The sequence below is a fragment of the Volvox carteri genome (assembly GCF_000143455.1).
Source record: "Volvox carteri f. nagariensis unplaced genomic scaffold VOLCAscaffold_124, whole genome shotgun sequence".
NCBI classification, from domain to species: domain Eukaryota; kingdom Viridiplantae; phylum Chlorophyta; class Chlorophyceae; order Chlamydomonadales; family Volvocaceae; genus Volvox; species Volvox carteri.
This window is the reverse complement of record NW_003307667.1, coordinates 124797-144722: the sequence shown is the minus strand read 5'-3', so window position 1 is coordinate 144722 and position 19926 is coordinate 124797. Positions and strand designations below refer to the sequence as shown.

General features: G+C 54.1%; 3 protein-coding genes across 3 annotated transcripts in view; 1 reads left to right on the top strand and 2 right to left on the bottom strand.

Moving 5' to 3' along the window:
• Window positions 1-3766, bottom strand: part of VOLCADRAFT_70432 (uncharacterized protein) — a gene marked incomplete at both ends in the record, with an annotated part of 5695 nt that extends 1929 nt beyond the window's left edge. Inside the window, 3 exons of the mRNA XM_002959089.1 lie at window positions 816-878; window positions 2422-2535; window positions 3706-3766. Of these exons, the coding sequence (XP_002959135.1) occupies window positions 816-878; window positions 2422-2535; window positions 3706-3766 (238 nt within the window). The remainder of the gene's footprint in view (window positions 1-815; window positions 879-2421; window positions 2536-3705) is intronic.
• A 1815-nt stretch (window positions 3767-5581) lies between these two features.
• rabC3 (RabC/Rab18) lies at window positions 5582-10789 on the bottom strand. The gene is made up of 7 exons (XM_002959088.1): window positions 9205-10789; window positions 9030-9123; window positions 8877-8958; window positions 8573-8625; window positions 7549-7670; window positions 6993-7121; window positions 5582-6658 (listed from the first exon to the last, which is right to left on the bottom strand). Exons 1-7 carry the CDS (start codon window positions 9235-9237, stop codon window positions 6560-6562), a joined length of 612 nt encoding a protein of 203 aa, XP_002959134.1. The 5' UTR covers window positions 9238-10789; the 3' UTR covers window positions 5582-6559.
• Window positions 10790-16436: 5647 nt separating this feature from the next.
• Window positions 16437-19376, top strand: VOLCADRAFT_121780 (uncharacterized protein). Its single transcript, XM_002959092.1, has 5 exons — window positions 16437-16761; window positions 17178-17465; window positions 18080-18226; window positions 18452-18508; window positions 19166-19376. Exons 1-5 carry the CDS (start codon window positions 16558-16560, stop codon window positions 19214-19216), a joined length of 747 nt encoding a protein of 248 aa, XP_002959138.1. The 5' UTR covers window positions 16437-16557; the 3' UTR covers window positions 19217-19376.
• Window positions 19377-19926: the final 550 nt, after the last annotated feature.

The window sequence follows — 19926 nt, the reverse complement described above, 5'->3', positions numbered from 1 at the left end:
GCATGCACGAGTGCCATCCATGGTCACAGCCAACAACCAAAACCTCACCGATCTACTCAACCGATGCTAGTCGTTGAATAGCTGCTTTTTGCGGTGATAGCTAGTGTTTCTAGGGTTTTTAGGGTCCTTGAAACCCTAAACGCCTAGAAAAGGCTACACACGGCTGACTGCAGCATTTCATGCATTACGAGTACGTGTCCAACGGCAGGGACCAGCAACAGGCACAAGCAAGGGATGAATAATTCCATGCTGCCGCCTTCGTGTTGCTGCTGTGCTGTCCCGGCATGCATGTTCTGGCTAGCTACGACCAAATACCCCATGTACACATGCACCAACGTGTACACGTACACACACATACATACACGCACACGTACACACCAGGATGGATCATGTTATGAAAAAGCCAGAGCGGATATGTCCCGCGCAAGAGCGATGTGCTGCTCATGTCGAGTTTTGATCTCGAGACCTCCCGCTTACTAAACGGGTGCTCTTCCACTGAGCTACACGAGCGGTTGTGGGTGGAGGGTGTCAAACCCTCGACCTTAGGATAGTCCAAGTCACAGCACGATAACAGCTATGAGACCTACGCGCTAACCACTGCGCCACACCCACACAGACATGCAGCTTCGCGCGTGGCAAGAATTTGCCGTACACCGTACACCGTACACGTACAAATCGTACAGGACGTGCGTACACACGCACCCCCGACGATTGGGCCAAATACGTATACACCACATCTACAGCCAACGCATGCCCGCCTCATTAGCTCTTTATTTTTCCCGGGCATGTGGCCAGGAAGTGTATATCTGTGTGACCATACATATCTGTGTGACCATACACATCTGTGTGACCATGCATATCTGTGTGACCATACATACCTGCTTGCCGATNGCGCGACGTGACGCGCAATCTGTGGTGGTGTAAGGGGACTTCAACAAGTATGAATGTAAATGCCTGGCTGATTATAATCACTCGCCTGGCTGATTCCTTGTGGCTTGTGGCTTTTGGGTGGTGGGTGCTATCCTTACGCAGCCTTGGCTTGAACGAAAGCACATGTACGAGAGGGATGCAGCACAATGATTCTGATGGCAACGTTTCGCTGGCTGCTGATGCAGCAGCCGCTAGCATGGCCACGACAACAATGAACTGGGGGCTGGTCCAGGCATGTGCAGCGGCGGCAGCACTGGTGGCAATAAAATTCACCCCTGTTAGGCCCGGATGTCGGCACCCACTTGCATCTCACTGGCCACTAGTCGGTCGCTTCACGTTGCACCTGGCAGCAGTCTTGGATATTGGCACGTCAATGCGGTTGTGATTGGCTGCTTGCTGCGTGCATGTATTTGGTTATGTACGTGTCCTGTTAGGCTCTGGTTTAGGTGGAGGCAACCGTTCCCCTGTCGGCTACATGTGCTACATATTTGTAGTGTTCGTCGCGCTGTGTCTCTCAGAAAATGCAGATCCTGCATGCACGAGTGCCATCCATGGTCACAGCCAACAACCAAAACCTCACCGATCTACTCAACCGATGCTAGTCGTTGAATAGCTGCTTTTTGCGGTGATAGCTAGTGTTTCTAGGGTTTTTAGGGTCCTTGAAACCCTAAACGCCTAGAAAAGGCTACACACGGCTGACTGCAGCATTTCGTGCATTATTCGTGCATGTATTTGGTTATGTACGTGTCCTGTTAGGCTCTGGTTTAGGTGGAGGCAACCGTTCCCCTGTCGGCTACATGTGCTACATATTTGTAGTGTTCGTCGCGCTGTGTCTCTCAGAAAATGCAGATCCTGCATGCACGAGTGCCATCCATGGTCACAGCCAACAACCAAAACCTCACCGATCTACTCAACCGATGCTAGTCGTTGAATAGCTGCTTTTTGCGGTGATAGCTAGTGTTTCTAGGGTTTTTAGGGTCCTTGAAACCCTAAACGCCTAGAAAAGGCTACACACGGCTGACTGCAGCATTTCGTGTATTACGAGTACGTGTCCAACGGCAGGGACCAGCAACAGGCACAAGCAAGGGATATGTCCCGCGCAAGAGCGATGTGCTGCTCATGTCGAGTTTTGATCTCGAGACCTCCCGCTTACTAAACGGGTGCTCTTCCACTGAGCTACACGAGCGGTTGTGGGTGGAGGGTGTCGAACCCTCGACCTTAGGATAGTCCAAGTCACAGCACGATAACAGCTTTGAGATCTACGCGCTAACCACTGCGCCACACCCACACAGACATGCAGCTTCGCGCGTGCCAAGAATTTGCCGTACACCGTACACCGTACACGTACAAATCGTACAGGACGTGCGTACACACGCACCCCCGACGATTGGGCCAAATACGTATACACCACATCTACAGCCAACGCATGCCCGCCTCATTAGCTCTTTATTTTTCCCGGGCATGTGGCCAGGAAGTGTATATCTGTGTGACCATACATATCTGTGTGACCATACACATCTGTGTGACCATGCATATCTGTGTGACCATACATACCTGCTTGCCGATAGCGCGACGTGACGCGCAATCTGTGGTGGTGTAAGGGGACTTCAACAAGTATGAATGTAAATGCCTGGCTGATTATAATCACTCGCCTGGGCTGATTCCTTGTGGCTTGTGGCTTTTGGGTGGTGGGTGCTATCCTTACGCAGCCTTGGCTTGAACGAAAGCACATGTACGAGAGGGATGCAGCACAATGATTCTGATGGCAACGTTTCGCTGGCTGCTGGTGCAGCAGCCGCTAGCATGGCCACGACAACAATGAACTGGGGGCTGGTCCAGGCATGTGCAGCGGCGGCAGCACTGGTGGCAATAAAATTCACCCCTGTTAGGCCCGGATGTCGGCACCCACTTGCATCTCACTGGCCACTAGTCGGTCGCTTCACGTTGCACCTGGCAGCAGTCTTGGATATTGGCACGTCAATGCGGTTGTGATTTCGTGCTTATTCGTGCATGTATTTGGTTATGTACGTGTCCTGTTAGGCTCTGGTTTAGGTGGAGGCAACCGTTCCCCTGTCGGCTACATGTGCTACATATTTGTAGTGTTCGTCGCGCTGTGTCTCTCAGAAAATGCAGATCCTGCATGCACGAGTGCCATCCATGGTCACAGCCAACAACCAAAACCTCACCGATCTACTCAACCGATGCTAGTCGTTGAATAGCTGCTTTTTGCGGTGATAGCTAGTGTTTCTAGGGTTTTTAGGGTCCTTGAAACCCTAAACGCCTAGAAAAGGCTACACACGGCTGACTGCAGCATTTCGTGTATTACGAGTACGTGTCCAACGGCAGGGACCAGCAACAGGCACAAGCAAGGGATATGTCCCGCGCAAGAGCGATGTGCTGCTCATGTCGAGTTTTGATCTCGAGACCTCCCGCTTACTAAACGGGTGCTCTTCCACTGAGCTACACGAGCGGTTGTGGGTGGAGGGTGTCGAACCCTCGACCTTAGGATAGTCCAAGTCACAGCACGATAACAGCTATGAGACCTACGCGCTAACCACTGCGCCACACCCACACAGACATGCAGCTTCGCGCGTGCCAAGAATTTGCCGTACACCGTACACCGTACACGTACAAATCGTACAGGACGTGCGTACACACGCACCCCCGACGATTGGGCCAAATACGTATACACCACATCTACAGCCAACGCATGCCCGCCTCATTAGCTCTTTATTTTTCCCGGGCATGTGGCCAGGAAGTGTATATCTGTGTGACCATACATATCTGTGTGACCATACACATCTGTGTGACCATGCATATCTGTGTGACCATACATACCTGCTTGCCGATAGCGCGACGTGACGCGCAATCTGTGGTGGTGTAAGGGGACTTCAACAAGTATGAATGTAAATGCCTGGCTGATTATAATCACTCGCCTGGCTGATTCCTTGTGGCTTGTGGCTTTTGGGTGGTGGGTGCTATCCTTACGCAGCCTTGGCTTGAACGAAAGCACATGTACGAGAGGGATGCAGCACAATTTTCTGATGGCAACGTTTCGCTGGCTGCTGGTGCAGCAGCCGCTAGCATGGCCACGACAACAATGAACTGGGGGCTGGTCCAGGCATGTGCAGCGGCGGCAGCACTGGTGGCAATAAAATTCACCCCTGTTAGGCCCGGATGTCGGCACCCACTTGCATCTCACTGGCCACTAGTCGGTCGCTTCACGTTGCACCTGGCAGCAGTCTTGGATATTGGCACGTCAATGCGGTTGTGATTGGCTGCTTGCTGCGTGCATGTATTTGGTTATGTACGTGTCCTGTTAGGCTCTGGTTTAGGTGGAGGCAACCGTTCCCCTGTCGGCTACATGTGCTACATATTTGTAGTGTTCGTCGCGCTGTGTCTCTCAGAAAATGCAGATCCTGCATGCACGAGTGCCATCCATGGTCACAGCCAACAACCAAAACCTCACCGATCTACTCAACCGATGCTAGTCGTTGAATAGCTGCTTTTTGCGGTGATAGCTAGTGTTTCTAGGGTTTTTAGGGTCCTTGAAACCCTAAACGCCTAGAAAAGGCTACACACGGCTGACTGCAGCATTTCGTGCATTACGAGTACGTGTCCAACGGCAGGGACGTGTCCAACGGCGGGGACCAGCAACAGGCACAAGCAAGGGATGAACAATTCCATGCTGCCGCCTTCGTGTTGCTGCTGTGCTGTCCCGGCATGCATGTTCTGGCTAGCTACGACCAAATACCCCATGTACACATGCACCAACGTGTACACGTACACACACATACATACACCCACCTACCCTCGTCGAATTGGATGGAACCCTGATAAGACCACGAAGCCACACAACGTTATTGCGGCTCGTGACAATGCTTAGTAACTCTATTAGACGTGTATCTACAATGTGAACTTCCTACATACATCGCAAGCGTGTCGACACCGATAATGGTTGGCGGGTTTGTGCAATCTATCTGAATTCACTTACCATCGTATACAGAAATTGACACATACTGCCCTCCGCATTAGAATTCCAGTCTGTTGTCAGCAAGCTGGAATATAGCTGATGTTCACTAAACGAGCGTTCTCCGACTATAAGATTCTAAATTCGATATCGCTACCTTTATCAACTCTTCTTACATTCAAGTCTGTATGATAAGCCCTAGACAAGTGAGCCGAGGGTTCGCTTCGCGGCAGTAGCCCCGTAAGTTGGCTTTGCAGGTCCCGCCGTAAAACATAGCTAGACATAGCTAGAATAATTATCAAACGAACGACTAAACAAATAGTTGGAACCACCCCGCCTATAGCACCAAATTTCAGCTTGACATCTGGCTTCAAGGTGGGCCACACACCGGCAACCCGTCTTAGGGTCCAGTAATCGTAAGGGGCATCTGTGAAGCCAAGATTGCCAGTGCACTCTCGTCGCTCAGGTTTCTCAAATCATATATTCATTGTCTGTATGCTTGCACAGCTCTTACACAACTCTTACACAACCTCTGAAGAGCCTTGCTGACAAATAAAAAGAACTGCATTGAAGATCAATTACGTAGCTGATTAACTAGGCCGTGTTGGAGGGAGTAACCTTGCCGTACGCCTTGTACAGTGGCGCACCCGTGGAACCGTACCATCGTGCAGAGACAACCAAGAGATGAGGAGGTTGCAAGCAAGGCTCTATACTGCCCACTCGAAAGGTGTGCAACGTTCCCCTAATTGCTATATCCGGTCAAGCACGACCTAATTCACTGCTATGTGTGGCATAGATGGTGCGCGGTACGTGGCTGGACTGCCTCGTTGCCTCTGAAGCCGCTGCTGCAAACAAGATGGTTTGGGTGGGTCTCAACTACAGCCGCCATCACCACCATCAAAGGGGGGTGCAGAGGCAAATAAGAATAAGTCGGCAAACAAGAGTAAGACAAGTGCCAAAAGCTGAAAAAAACAACAGGTTGCGTCTTGCAGAGCAATCACAGGCGGCAATTTGGTGACGCAAAAAAGAAGTCCTAAACCTGCAGTCATGTGCCGTGAACCGCTGGCTGCCGACGAATGAGCGTGGCTACACCGTTTCGCCTGTGAAACTCTTTATTTACCAAGCATACTGCCTCGCGCATTGTTCTTTCACACAACCCACTCGGCTCTTAACTCTCCTGACATCCCTCCCATCCTCCGTAAAGCATATCCCAGCCCGAGCCTTTAAGCGTAGCTCCTGACACCAAAACCTCCCTCCTTTCCGTCTGGTCTTAGTCTGCAATTGATGTGCCCCCAATCCATGGGCCTCCACTGCGCTCTCCTCCCCATCCACATCGCCTTCTGACAGCTTATCCGGTCTTGAGCAGGTCCAGGTGACCTCTTCTTTCCCCTCAACCCCATTGTAACCCTGCCTGACACAGCCACCCTCCCCCAATGCCATGTTTCAATGACCCGGCCCGCTACAGGTGAAGAATCCACTGCAACACTGCGCGAGAAGGCTTCGGCAGTGACGGTCCCAATATGGACCTATTGAGCCCAGCACGTCGAGGGGGAAAAAGGGAGGTGGGATATCAACAGTGGCGGCAGGCTCTCTCCCATTTCCAGCCGTCCTTCCACACACTCCCCTTTTGCAGGGTCACTGTGCACCCCTGCCCTGGGCTCAGCACGAGCAAACCCCCGCCTGCTGCCCCGTGGGTACCGCCCCCAGCTTGATGCCCCCGACTGCGGTGGTCTCTAACAGCAAGGGGGTGTCCAAGATCTGCAGTGCGGCGCAATGGTGAGGTGGGGAAGTGTTGCGGTGGTGCAGCAAGGAAAAGACAAATCCTTAGGCAAGCAAGGCCTTACGACCAATTATCACCAGCAAAAGCAAAAGCACTCAGCCCTGGGCAGAACCCCAAAATAGCTATAGCGTTCGACCAGCCACGTGCATCCGGCCTTCTAACTTCTATGGCGTAGCGCAGTCGTAACGAACACCCCCAGTCCTCCCCTCATACGGCTCGCCCGGCATGTAATCCACCATTCGCCTGCACTCCAGTCCGCCCTACCTCTCCGCCATTCCCTCTCCACCCTACCCTCCTTCCCGCGAGCCTCACCTTGAGCAGCAGCTCTTCGAATGCCTGTCCCACCGCCAGATTGGCCCGGGCGGATGTCTCCACAAACAGACACCCGTGTCGCCGGGCAAAGTCATGACCCTCCTCACTGCTCACCTGCCGCTGGGCGGACTGCGAGGACGAAGATCAACATACAATAACGGGGTCGGGGGGGCTACAGGTGGGGACCTCGGAATTGCAGAGGGGTGTCGTGGTGCACAGCGCAGCGTAACGATGTCCGAACAGGTCTGAGGTCACGCGGAAAAGAGCCAAGCCCGGAGTCAGGTGTGTGACGGGTAAACGTTGTCGGCGCAACTAGAAAATCTTTAAGGGCAGGTTGCAGCATTTGCAAATGCGGATACAGCAGCCTTGAGGGATTATTCTCACGTAGCTTGCGTAAACACTTTCGTTTCGCTGTAATACTGTTTCACAGACTGCCTCCCGACCCGAAGATTTACGCGAAAGAATTTCAACACGGCATTATGGCTTCCTGCGTCGTGAAATTCAAGACCAATTGGAATATTCGCCACGCACCCTGCCCTCTCTACACCTCACTCACCAGGTCCACCTTGTTGGCCACCACCATCTTAATAGCCGACTCCACAGTGCTGTAAATGTCAAACTCGCGCATCCAGTTGGCCTCGAGAGACTCAAACGTGTCCCGCCGGGTAACGTCGTACACTAGGGGATAAGTGGGAAGGCACACAAATGATAGGGGGCCGGGGCGTGCAACCGTGGCAGAGAGCGGGAACGGAAAGGGTTAATTAGGTTGAGGTTGGGAGCTGGTTGGCTTAGCGTACATGCTTTATGCCGGGGATGCGCGGCGCCTCTTTGGGAGTAACAATACGTAGTGGCTGGGTGGTTCGGGGCCAGGCCTCTCCAGGAGTGTGGGCGGGGAACGGGAATGCCGGGCGTCAGGCGGTGGGGACGTGTGGGCGCACCGGCACACCCCAAGCGACAAGCCATCTAGTTAAGTTGCCTGGTGTGAACGGCCCGGTAACCCCCATCAAGACATTATCCATGACGTCCTTTCTAAACCATTAGGTTTGGTCCGCCAGCCTTCTTACTCCTTTACCCCTGGCGACCCCGGTGGGGTTGGTACCTCAGGACTAGGGGAATAAACAGCAAGCGAAGCTCAACCACTGATGTGCTTATGGCGCAGTGGTGTGCACGATTCAACTCCTGGGCTTGCTGGAGCTCGCGTCCTGCGTGGTAGCCCCCGGTCTTCACCTGTGTCTCTTTCCCTACCGAGAGACGCGGGCCACAACGACATTCTGCTCCGAAACCCAGCTCTTGCCCCCTGCTGTTGATGCGCCACGCCGAAGGTCTCTACAAAACCCTTGCAGACCCCTACCGCCCTGAAATCCTGACTCTAAACCTGACCCGTGACACCCCGATTCCCTCATAACCCGGAGAGCAATATGGTGCTCCCTGATACCCAAACAGAGGGTGTGTGTATGGCATCTCTCCCTTACGCTCGCCGGGGGCCGCTATGGTAAGCGCTTCCACTCTCGTGCTCTCCTTCGCTCTTTCGCTCTTAACCCCCCTCCTGACCGCCACACATTCCATGTCAGATCACGCACCAAAGATTATGCCCTGAGCTCCACGGTAGTAGCTGCTGGTGAGAGTGCGGAACCTGAAGGGCATTGGACGGTTGCATTTTTATGGCGGCGAATGTCACGGTCTGGGTGGATACGAAGGTATGAAGCAGGTCGGCAGAGAATTGGTGTTAAGATCAGCACGGAGAGATGGGTTAGGGATTGGGGAACATGACTGGACTCATGAGAAAAAAATATAGCTGGCTAAGCTGCACGGAGCAGGGAATGGGTCCCGCTGTAACCGCGGCAAAGCGCATGGCCCGTGCGCTGTGGCGACGACAGAACGCACCTTTCTTGCCCAGCAGTATCCCATATCGTTAGCTTGCACCGTTTGCCGTCCGCTGTAAGGTATTTGACCTTAAAATCCACGCCTGCATTACGCGCCCTGGAACTTTCAACGGGGGCTTTCCGCACCTGCACGGAGCCCTGGTGGCGAACTCACCTATCGTCGATGTTGTGCTTTCCTCAAATATTCCAGAGGTGAACCGTGTTAAGATACAGCTTTTCCCCACACCACTGTCGCCAACTAGTAGGACCTGAGAGGACCGAACACCTGGCTTCCTCAGCGCAAGGCCGTTTAGACGCACGTTATGAAACCATCTAAGCAGAATGTTCACCTTAAACGTATAGTCATGCGAGTCCACTGCCATGTCCGCACAACGAAAACGCGGACACGAGTCCGATGCTAAGGGAATTCCACTCTTCACAACAGCTGCCTTCACAAAAGTGTAATCCTCTAACGAAACCCTTGATGATTCCAGTGTGTAAGGTTACAAGACTGGAAACGGAATGTATGCGCAGCTGCTGTGTGCGATCCGCGACAGCAAAAGCAGAGGTACGGCAAATCTCGTCTAGGAGTATTCGCATGCTGGTCATAATAGTCATTTCTCTATCCATGCCTCGCTGCTTGTAGGGATGGGAATGGTGGTGTTGGCTGCCCAGGCAATCATGTCGTACAGACCGAAACCCGAGCTGTTGCCATACCAACGCGCGGTTGGAAAAAATTCCTTACAGAACAAAATGGTTGCGGGATTCTCAGGAAAGCCTACACATAAACATGTTACATCGGACGCCATACGCGTCACGTTTCTTACAGCTACCCGCGTGGAGCTCATCGGACCCAGTAACCTACGCCGCGACACCAACACCGTAATAAATTCCTTTTGTGTGGGAACACAGCAAGCGCCTGCTTCCACGAGCTCCCAAGAACAGTGTACAACGGAATGTAGCACAGCGTCCAATGGGTTTCCTTGTACGGCGTTTGCGCCAGTAAAAGGGCTACAAACAGATAGCTTATGCAAGTTTGCATTCATCTCTTTTTGAGAGCAAAAAGAGCCGGATGCAAACTTGCATAAGCTATCTGTAGGTTTCGGGGTACATTTGCGACCTTTTGCAAGACGCTCGGGAGGCCCACCTTAGTGCCAGATGTATATTCACGGCATCCTAACACTCTGAGGCGGTGAAACCTAAGGACTGCATTCTGAGATCAAACGTGTCAAGTGCTTGATGAACGAAAACCGCAATATGCTTTTTATGGGTGTTGGCATAGGGCTGCACCTGAGGTTGGCATAGGCTGCACCTGATCGTCGCTGCCACGTAAAGCCCTTCACGGCAGGCATTTGCATGCTTGTGCCTTGTCCTCCCGCTGTGGGCATGTTTGTCCGCGTCATGTCATCGCCCCGTCCATGGGAGCGTTAAACTGATGTTGAGCCTGTTTACGGTGTGTTGGAGTGCACCTGCTGCGACCCCTTAGGCCCCCGCAGCTGCCCTGGCTGCCAATCCGTCACGTCCACGTCAGGAAGTCTGTAGACCGTACCCCCCTTTGCTTATGGCACAGGGCTAGGAAGGGCTGTCACGCGTCATCGTCCTTCCGGAGCTTCCGCCGCTTGCGTGTGGCAAGCACTGGCGATCTGGGTTTCGTTAAGGGCTTTGGTGGAGGCGGGGGTTTGGCAGCCGGCAGCGCTGACAGGTCGGGCATTGGACGTGCATGGAACACCGCAGCCTTGCGGAGCTGCTTTCGCTCCTCTTCCTCACGGAGGCGCCTCTCCTCCTCAGCTTGCTTTGCGACGGCCTGCTCGGGTACGCGGTTACAGCAGACAGGAGGAGCCGCCCAGGTCAATGGAATTCACTTGTCAAAGTCATCCCAGACACTAGTGTCCCGCTCCTGAGCCTCGGAAGCTTGCCATGACACCAGCTGGATCCAACACAGAAGTCATTAGGATGTCACCGTGGATATTGCACACGACGAGAACGCCCTCGCTACACCAAAGCCGCCATCGGGGTTACGTATATTGCACCTGAAACACGGCACGTGGCTGGCCACGCTGGACGCTTTTCGGTCTGCTTGTTACTGGTCAGGGCGACAGCTGCAGCTCCGTACATCATAAGCAATTCAATCATTAACCAAATCTCACCTCCGCCTCTTTCATTTTTTCCTCCATGTGTTTGTTAAACTCCTCGCGCTCCACGGCTCGCACGCTGGTGCGTAAGCTGACTGGCTCCGGAACCGTCAGGGGAATATCCGCGTCATGCAAGCGGAAGGGTATGCCCTTCCACATGGGCTTCGCCTGTGGAGCATGGTTTGCAAATTTTAGGAGGTTGCATAAGGGAACGAAGCCTAGTAAAGCGGAAAGCCATTAGAATGCCTGAACGCTGGGAGGATCGATGAGTCTGCTGCGGAAATGGGCAAATGCTGGGTAACGTAAAACGTGAGCGAGAATGCTGCGGGGATCATGATGAGCGGGACCTGCCAAAGTGGTGCAATGCGCGAGTATTCTGTTCTCAAGCTGTTCGTTACCTTAAACTCTGCTTCGGCGCGCTTGGCAGCCTCCTCTTCTTCTAGAGCACGCCGCATTTGTTCCTCGTAGACACAATGCCGAGCCTGCAAGGACGAAGTAACATGCCCCGCTCCGATCAAAGCTTCCTCTTATGGAAGCTGCACATGCCTGCACCCACGCCAACCATGCGCCACGACGGACATGATGTGCCGGTCGTGCCCATCCATGTCCCTCGTCGGCTCTTCTTTCGGCCACAATGTTTGCAAACGTGATGTTGATTTGCATGGGCCTGCTTACAGAATGTTGCACAATCATGCTAAACCATGTTAGCCGACCTCTACCCCAGGCGCCTGCCGCTTCCTTTCCCTTCAGCTCACCTCGCTCTCCAGGTGAAAGGGCTCAGGCACAGTGAGTGCTCGTGGCTCTGGCTTGGGCGGCACTAGCGGCATGTCCGTGGATAGCGGCAGGCCGTTAGCCCGGGGCACTCGAGCGCGGCGTGCCGCCTTCTCCTCCTCCGCCAGCTTGGATTCCAGCATGTAGCGGTAGCGGGCACTACGCTCCTCAGTTGCCAAGCGGAACGGCGCCGGTTGTGTGGGCGCCGGAGGGGGCTCCCGTGGTAGATCCAGGCTGGGAGGCCAGACGGGCACGGGGACGGTGCCTTTTGGGATCATGCGCAGGAGCTTGTGGAACAGGAAGAAAAACGATTCGGACGACATGCAGTGACCCGTGGCATGGTTGAGCTATTGCGAAAGCGGCCAAAAGCTGACGTTTAATAGGGGATTTTGGCATCTCTGGACTGTGCGGGGTGTAGATACGAAGAAAGGAGAGAAGTGGGCGTCATATGTGCAAGGCCGATGGATCCAGGACAGGGCAGGCGGCGCATGGAGTGTGAATACATATGGTGGGATACATTGTGACAAGCGTCTTGAGGAGGAGATACGTTTTGGTTTGGCTTCCACCACGCAATATCCATAAGCACCAGCACATTCCTTGGTAATTACGTAACAATTAAGCTTGTGCGTGCAAGTTTCATTTAGGCACGGCTACATGCCTCTTATGGAATTCATCGAGCCTCGACATATTGAAAGATCATCAACCTTCCATGATGAAGCAGCGGCGTGATAAGTCTTATTGTGACTACAAGTGTTTATGTATGTAGGACACCGTACCTTATCATGCTAATGAACTTCGGCACTGGTCGGGCGTGGAACTCAAATCGTTGCTCCTCGGTTTTGTTCTGCGGCCGACGACCAATGGAGGAAAGTATCCATGCTTCAGCCACGGGCGCATTTTCTGGGCTCATATTTGGTACAGCGAGCATAAACACGGGGACCTACAGCACTGCGCTCGGGGCATGCGCCCATTTCCTAGGAAGGTGGCAGCCGCACTACACACACACACACCTATCGCAAAGTGCAGACGGCGATGTCAAATTACGAGCAACGAGAGGCCGGGGCCGGGGCACCGTCGAACAAGGGATGTGGACAGCAGGTGTGTGGGGGTTATTGGGAAAAGGTCTGCGCTTTCTATAGAATTGCTCAACGCTTAAGGTATCTGATGCAGCTCACCCCGCGTGCCCGAAACTTCGTTTGTAGCACTGGCGAGCGTGGCACCACCGGCTCCAACTGTGAGGAGAGGGTGGAGAAGGCAAAGGCTCATGTGACTCAAAACCTACAGAAACCAAATCCAGGAGAACTCTCAACGTGCAGGTCACGCTTCCTTGAGCATGTGCAACGGCAAGGATAGCACACCAGCACAAGGGTGCTTTAATGACTTTTTGGCGAAAACGGGTGGTAACCCAACCATCCTCATCAACTTTTTTGCGCTAACGGGAGTAACCGGATGTATCTGTACATCATCATCCATTTCCAGGCCGCCTAAAGGCATGGATCCAAAACCAAGCACACCCTGCAGTGGAAAAAGTTGCCGAAGCTGTTGCGCTGCCAGCATTACCGTTCACTGCGCCATACTTGCAGAGATTTCATGCGGCTAGTAAAATAATCCAGGGGCCCCCAGCATACGGCACAAGGGCCCTTACCAGGTGGCAAGCAGCACCTTTCCGCGCCTTGTCATCCAGCTTCCCAGCCTTATCGCGGCCCTCATTGTCGGACGCAGTCTGCCGCTCAGACTGCTGCTTTTGGCGCTGTTCCTGCTCCTGCTGCTTTGCCTGCCGAGCTGCCCTCGCTTCCGCACGGTCATCCGTGACGAAGGAGAACGGCATTGGCGCAGTAATCTCGCGCTTCTCCACTTTGGGCACACCGAGCTGGCCCGAAGTGCTCAGGATGAGCGGACTGAAGGGGATTCGACAAATACGGAATCAGGAACGACTAAGGAAAACCAGTAGACCTGACTGCACAACTAGGCTGACGAAGGGAATCCTTGCCTTTTGTATTATGCACCCCGACGGAGGGAGGGCAGTGATGCCCGGGCCGGCAGGGAGGAGTGAAGAGCGCGGTGGGCGCTGTTGCGATCATATGATGGTCAGGGTATGTCTCAAGGTACTGTGCTGGGAGCTTCATTATGTTTGCATACTATTATTAAAAGCACAGAAGAGTTGCATCCCATGCGTTGACGCGACCCGCGTACTTTAACGTGGAGGCCCGGAACACCGGCATCTGCGCCATCTCATCCGCCTCCAACACCTCGCGCGGCTTGAAGGTGCTCGGCCGGGCGCGTGCTGATGTCACTAGCGACGGCTCCTGTGGGACATAGCGTGAATTAGGCGCGAGGGAGGCAACAGCGACGTGAAGTTCAGACCAGGGGCCAGCTTAGGGGATGCTGAGGACAGAATGCCCTGCTGCAGGACCTGCAGCATGGAACGACCCCAAGGGCGGTGCTGTCAATAGTGATGATTTGCGATAACGATACAAAATACGGTACACAACAAATCCAACAATTTACTCGACTCCTCCACCTTGGGTTCCGTAATAGTTAGCGGCCTCGAGGGAGGTAGTTTATCGGCCTTCCGCTTGAAACGTCCAGGGGTCTTATCAAACTCCTTTACCCGCAGCGCCAGCGGCTTAAAAGGGCTATTCTCTTTGTTATCCTCCTGTAATCGTGCCAAAGGGATGGAGGATGTGTCTGCGGGACCAGATGGCTGTGGCTGGAATAAGATGTGAAAATTGGCAAAGACGCCATTGGCAGCGCAAGTTTGGAGAGCTGACGGGCATCCTAGGTGAGAAATGGGTGAAGCAGGCCGACGCGAAGTGCACGGCTTGCCCAGGTGGCGCAGCAACAAACACACAACACGTCTCAGGGCTGTGCGTGCCATCAGGGCTCTAAGAGTGCTGCACATCTTCCTACGGAGGGCAACAGACCGTGGATACCAAAGAATGGCTATCGGAATCCTGGCGTCAACGCTTGGGGTCTGGGAGGCGGAAACGACAATCCCGTCTCCGATCCGCGCCATACAGTCCACGCCCTCGTCTTTTCCTTCTTCGGGACAGCGGCGGGGAATCCAACTGGCAACAGACTCAACCGTATCGGCATCACTTGTGTCATCATGATGGTCCACGACCTTGTCTTTTACATGCGCCGCGGCGCGCCTGCTGGTGTGAAGCTCCACGTCCTCAGGCACGGTGAGCATTTTGGTCGAGCGCATAGGCATGATCCGGCGCGGTGCGGCGGTTACCCGAGGCTTATTGCCCTTGTTCTTGAGGGTGACCTTAATCACGCTGAGCTGGCGGTGCTGCGGGCAATGCCAGGATGAGGAAGATGGGTAAAAACAACTTGGTCCGCTATACAGGCAGGCCAGGCGTAATGGGCGGCCGCGGCCGTGACGGGTATGAAATGTGGTTAATGGATCCTTCACCATCGACGGTGACGTTTACGAGCAGGTATGGATGGAGGAGGCAAGGCATGAATGGAGACGAGCTGAGACGTGGGTCTAGCTTCCGATGATGCTTTACCAGGCGGCACGTATATGCACGTGCAAGATAGATATGTGCATGTATTTGTTGTATTCGTAACAAGAGGACGCCCTGGATGCTAATTTTTGTGCGTACCTCCTTCGCGCCTTTGCGACGCGCCTCTGCACGCGCTGCTTTCTGGACCTTGACCTTTGCCTTGTGTTTGGCTGCTGGTTCGTGCTTCTCCTTCGGCTTCACGGCTTTGGCCGTACGCTGCCCCGATGCATCTGTATCGTGGGGATATGCACAGCTTCAACGCGAGTCGAGCTTGGTGCAAACCCTGGGGTTTACAACTTACCGTCATCCCCTTTGCGCTTCTTCTCCACGTCGTTTCCCCAGGACGATACAATGTTCTTCTTTTTCTTCTGTTCAGCGGGATGGGGAGGTTGAAACGACTTATGACGCATCAGCGTTCCGGACAAGCAAAGCAATGTCAATGGTCGTCCCCCGTTACCTTCGCATCTGCATCGCCCGCGGCATCCCCAGCTTGTGCTCGTACGGTGTTGCTTACGTCCGCGAATGTGCCGTTCCTGCTGGGCGCGTCCCGGTGCTAGAACGGCCGGAACGTTCCAGATAACGCTTCAGTCTTCAATCAATCAAGCTAGCGTCGTTTGACAGTCATGAACTCTCGACCTTACCTTTGCACCCGCATCGCCCGCGTGACCTCCGGCTTGTGTTCGTGTGGAATTGTTCGCGTCTACCTTTGCTTCCTCCGCTTCCGGCACGCCTCCTGGCATGTATAAGCTGCTATACTCCTCTGCGAGCAGGTACCGTGCCTGAGCGCGTATGCCGCTTTTCCATGCCGCTGGCTCCAACAAAATTTACCATGTGTGTCAAACCAGGCACTGTTCATAGATCCTGTGCTCTGTTGCTGAAAATCCCGAAACATTGGTGCATCACAGTCGTTATTCCAGTCAACGTGCTTCGCCTCTACCAATGCTCCCATGGCTGCAGCCTCAACTTCTATGGCCGCAGCCAGCCCACTTAATAGCTTATGTTGTATAAAAGTGCCAATAGATTTACAGTGCTCTTGACCTTCGCAGGCTTCCAGCACTAGAGCAAAATCGTTTCAAACTTGGATTCCGGATTTCTCCAGGAGCAGAATTCACAATTATCCAAGCTTATTATGCTATGCTTCTCTTATCCAGCATGGGTATGGTTTTAATATCTCTGTGCCCATTAATCCTATGAAACATCCGCGTCTCCTTGGGCCTTTCAGGCGCCCACCGGATATGGAACTAATTATCTGCTAACCTAGTAATTTTCAGTTCATGATGTGATTCTCATGTTTGTTCTTTCCGTAACGCTCGGCGAGACGACAGCACGGCGCATTCCGCTTCCGGCCTGGATCCATGGCGCCCCGCCGTTTCGGACGGCCGTCATCGCAACATCGCTGCCGCCCCCTTTCCTCAGTGGTGGTGCCACTTCTAATCCACGGAGCATCTTCAACCCGCTGACCCTTGCGTACCTTGGAGACGCGGTCTGGGAGGTATGCGTTGCCTTGTGTTTTTACAACCCAGGGCAGCAGACTCCCCGGGAACAATCCAGCGGTGGAATATACGTTCACCTTCCCCTGGAGTTAGCTAGAGGGGTATAAGTTGCAACTTGGGCTAACGTATGTTCAGAAGGCCAGTGGTTGGAACAGGAGTTAAAGCGGTGTCACCCAGGCCCTCTAATGGTCACGCAGGCCCTGTAGGGCTTTGCAGACCCTCTCAACGTCCCCAGCCGGGTCCGAAGCCCAGGGAGCACTTTCCCCGCTCTTGCCCGAGTCGCCCTAAGCCTACAGTATCCATAGATCGCTCTGCGCGCCCTACGCACATGCATGCAACTGAGGATTTTGAGCACCAGTGCCCGCTGTATGCAATGGGCATCATTACCCTCAGTTCACAACGCAACCTGCTGCAGGCCCATACTCGGCGGCTAGAGACTTACATTGAGGCCTGGATTGCGCAGCAGAGTCAGGCGCAGCAGGGGACGCAGCAGCGGCACCAGCAGGAACAGCAGCGGGGAAGCGCAAGGGCATCAGGACGACGCGGAGGCGGCAGAGCGGGGGAACGCTTTGTGAACGCCGGCGACGGGGACGACCGCAGGGACAGTAGCGATGTTTTTAACGGCGTGGGAGGCAGCCGGTATGGTGGAGTTTCACTACCAAGTCGTCAAGCTCGCAAGCAGTGGTCTACGGCGATTTTCCAGGTACGTGTGGCTGCGTGGGTGATTGTAGGAACGGTTTTGGACAGGGGTTTGCTGAACTGGACGGCTAATGCGGGAGAAAGCCAGGCGAGTTGCAGAAGAGGACGAAGAAGCACCCAGTACACTCGTAAAGGCCAGATATTACTCCTTAGGTGTGAAAGAGGCCATGACATGGCCAGCAATGAGTATGCGAATGTGGGGAGAGTGCGGCTGTAGGATTCGGTTTGGGATTAAGGGGTCAACTCCGATTCCGACGCTGGACTACCACCTCACTGATCCGATGTGTCCAATTCCTCCCGTTGGTATAGTCGTCGAGTCGAGAGGTAGTGGGGCTTGTCAGCCCAGTTAGTCGGTACCTCCTGGGTAAGTTCCCCCTCCCCCCCGCCTTTACCTATACCACTACTACCATTCGCACACGAGCGAACCCCAATAGCCCACACTTTGCCGCACATATCCGCACCACCCTAACCCAGGCACTCGTATTCGACGCCCTCATGAGCGGCGGCCTCCAGACTGCTCCCGACGAGCCCCCGCTACCCGGGAACCTGCCACCTTCCACTTCAGCGGCAGCGGGAGCACCTCCAATCTCCTCACTCCCAGGGGAACCCTGTCCGCAGCCCCCTCCGTGCCCTCCCCTGTCCGGTGTGGTCCTTACGGCTGAGGAATTGGATGTGCTCCGGTGGGGGCGCAATGCCGCCGTGAGCAGCATTCCGCGGGATGTGCCAGTGGGGGTGTATAAGAAGGCAACTGCGGTGGAGGTGCTGGTGAGCCAGGCAGGGAGCGAACATGTGTCCGTATGTAGTGCTATTTGTCTATGGGGCCATATCGGGGGGTTTCCAGAGGCCCAGACGAGGCGAGCTCCTAGGCTAGAAGTTCACGCGGGTCCTGATTTTGGTCATTTGCTTGCTTGAGAGGTGAGGCCCTACTTCAGTCCAACTCAGGCATATACCCCTTCCGTGGCCCTCTCCACATGGATACCTCTGCCTCAGGTGGCCCACCTCTACCTGACGGACCCGAACCGCTGCGCAGCCCTCATTGCCGCGGCGGTGGGGCTGGGGGCTTCTGCGCTAGCACCGCTTCTTTATATTGCTCCTGCAGCCGACTCCAGTCCAAAGCCCGAGTCCTGATAGGCGTGACCGACCCCGGGCCGCTAGCGTGCGTTTGCATTCTGTGATGCACACAGGCACTTGGTTTCATGGCATTCAGGTTTAAGTGCACCAATGAATTGGTGCCAGATGCTTACCTGGCATACGCGCAGACATGCACCTGAGTAATTCATGCTCCCCATCTCGCTCGGGGACCACCTTTCGTTACTTGCTTGTATTGTCTTTGCTGCCATCCGACTACACAAGGACACATTTTCCGTCCTAACTGTCATATTCCCAAACGGGCCCACGGAGGGCACCGTGACCTGGCACTCCGGCATAGCAGGTTGTAGTCGTGGATCCAATTTAGAGTCGTTGCATTGTGATATCGTTCGTAGGGTGGGGGATTGGGGCTAGGAATACTACAGCGATTTGATAGGTGGTCGGACGCCGGATCTGGGGCCGGCACACTACTGCCCAGATCGGCTTCTTGCGGGGTAAAGGGTAGTGGTCAATGGGGGTTGGGCTTTTAGGGAGAGGGCTGGAACTGTCTTGGCAAGGTATAAAGATGTGATGGTGACGGACTGCTGCTGCTGTTGTGGCAATGTACGTGGTCAGGGCCTAACTGTGGAGGAGTGCCCGGAGGTCATCAAGGCGTACTGCACCTAGGCTGTTGTCAACCCAGGGCATTGCAAGTCTCCTATACGATCGTGGCAGAGAAGTTGAGCTTACCAGGGCACACCCTCCGCAACCATGTTGCGACAAGGGATTGCCATTGTCCAAGTGGTCTTTCGGCTTCGGCCTCTGGGTTATTTAATGAAATAAAATTATAATTCGCCTAACACACACACACAAATGGCTTATGAAGGGTCAATCTACAACTGACCATCATCATCGTACTGCACCGCTGAAGTTAGACCGGTATACATACGCAAGTCTGTCACTGGTCTGGGTCACCACACTCATCTCCGTACCGTTTCCGCCGCGTGGCATAAAGCCTTTCCCCCCTGTGACTTATGACCACACACAAAACCCACACCCGCAAGCCAATCTACCCACACTTATCCTTTCTAGGGAAACAAATACATCCTGTTCTTAGCCCTTAACCCTCCGCAGTTCATGTTTCTCATGTAGGCCCGGGAGAATGGACAATTCAGTCGCGCGCGTACTAGACATGGGATGCAGCGTGCTTGCTCGGCGGGTTTGGAACCTCCTCCTCCGCTGTCCCTCTAATGCCTGCTTCCCTAATCCTCACCTGCCTCGCCACCCTACACCTTCCATATGAAACCGACGAGTACATTTAAACACGCATTTCACAGTGCATGCAGTTCAACCCCCACCAGTCCCGCCGCCACTCATCTACGTCATAATCACCGTGC

What these genes read in the sequence shown, in the direction of transcription:
- rabC3 (XM_002959088.1), bottom strand. Translation starts at nt 9,237, where the DNA reads ATGGCAGTGGACTCGCATGACTATACGTTTAAG. An exon ending in AAGCACAACATCGACGATAG is followed by an intron (nt 8,959 to 9,029) that starts GTGAGTTCGCCA and finishes CGCGTAATGCAG; the next exon opens with GCGTGGATTTTAAGGTCAAA. An exon ending in TGGCCAACAAGGTGGACCTG is followed by an intron (nt 7,122 to 7,548) that starts GTGAGTGAGGTG and finishes TCGTCCTCGCAG; the next exon opens with TCCGCCCAGCGGCAGGTGAG.
- VOLCADRAFT_121780 (XM_002959092.1), top strand. Translation starts at nt 16,558, where the DNA reads ATGTTTGTTCTTTCCGTAACGCTCGGCGAGACGACAGCACGGCGCATT. An exon ending in TTGGAGACGCGGTCTGGGAG is followed by an intron (nt 16,762 to 17,177) that starts GTATGCGTTGCC and finishes AACCTGCTGCAG; the next exon opens with GCCCATACTCGGCGGCTAGA. An exon ending in CAACTGCGGTGGAGGTGCTG is followed by an intron (nt 18,227 to 18,451) that starts GTGAGCCAGGCA and finishes CCTCTGCCTCAG; the next exon opens with GTGGCCCACCTCTACCTGAC.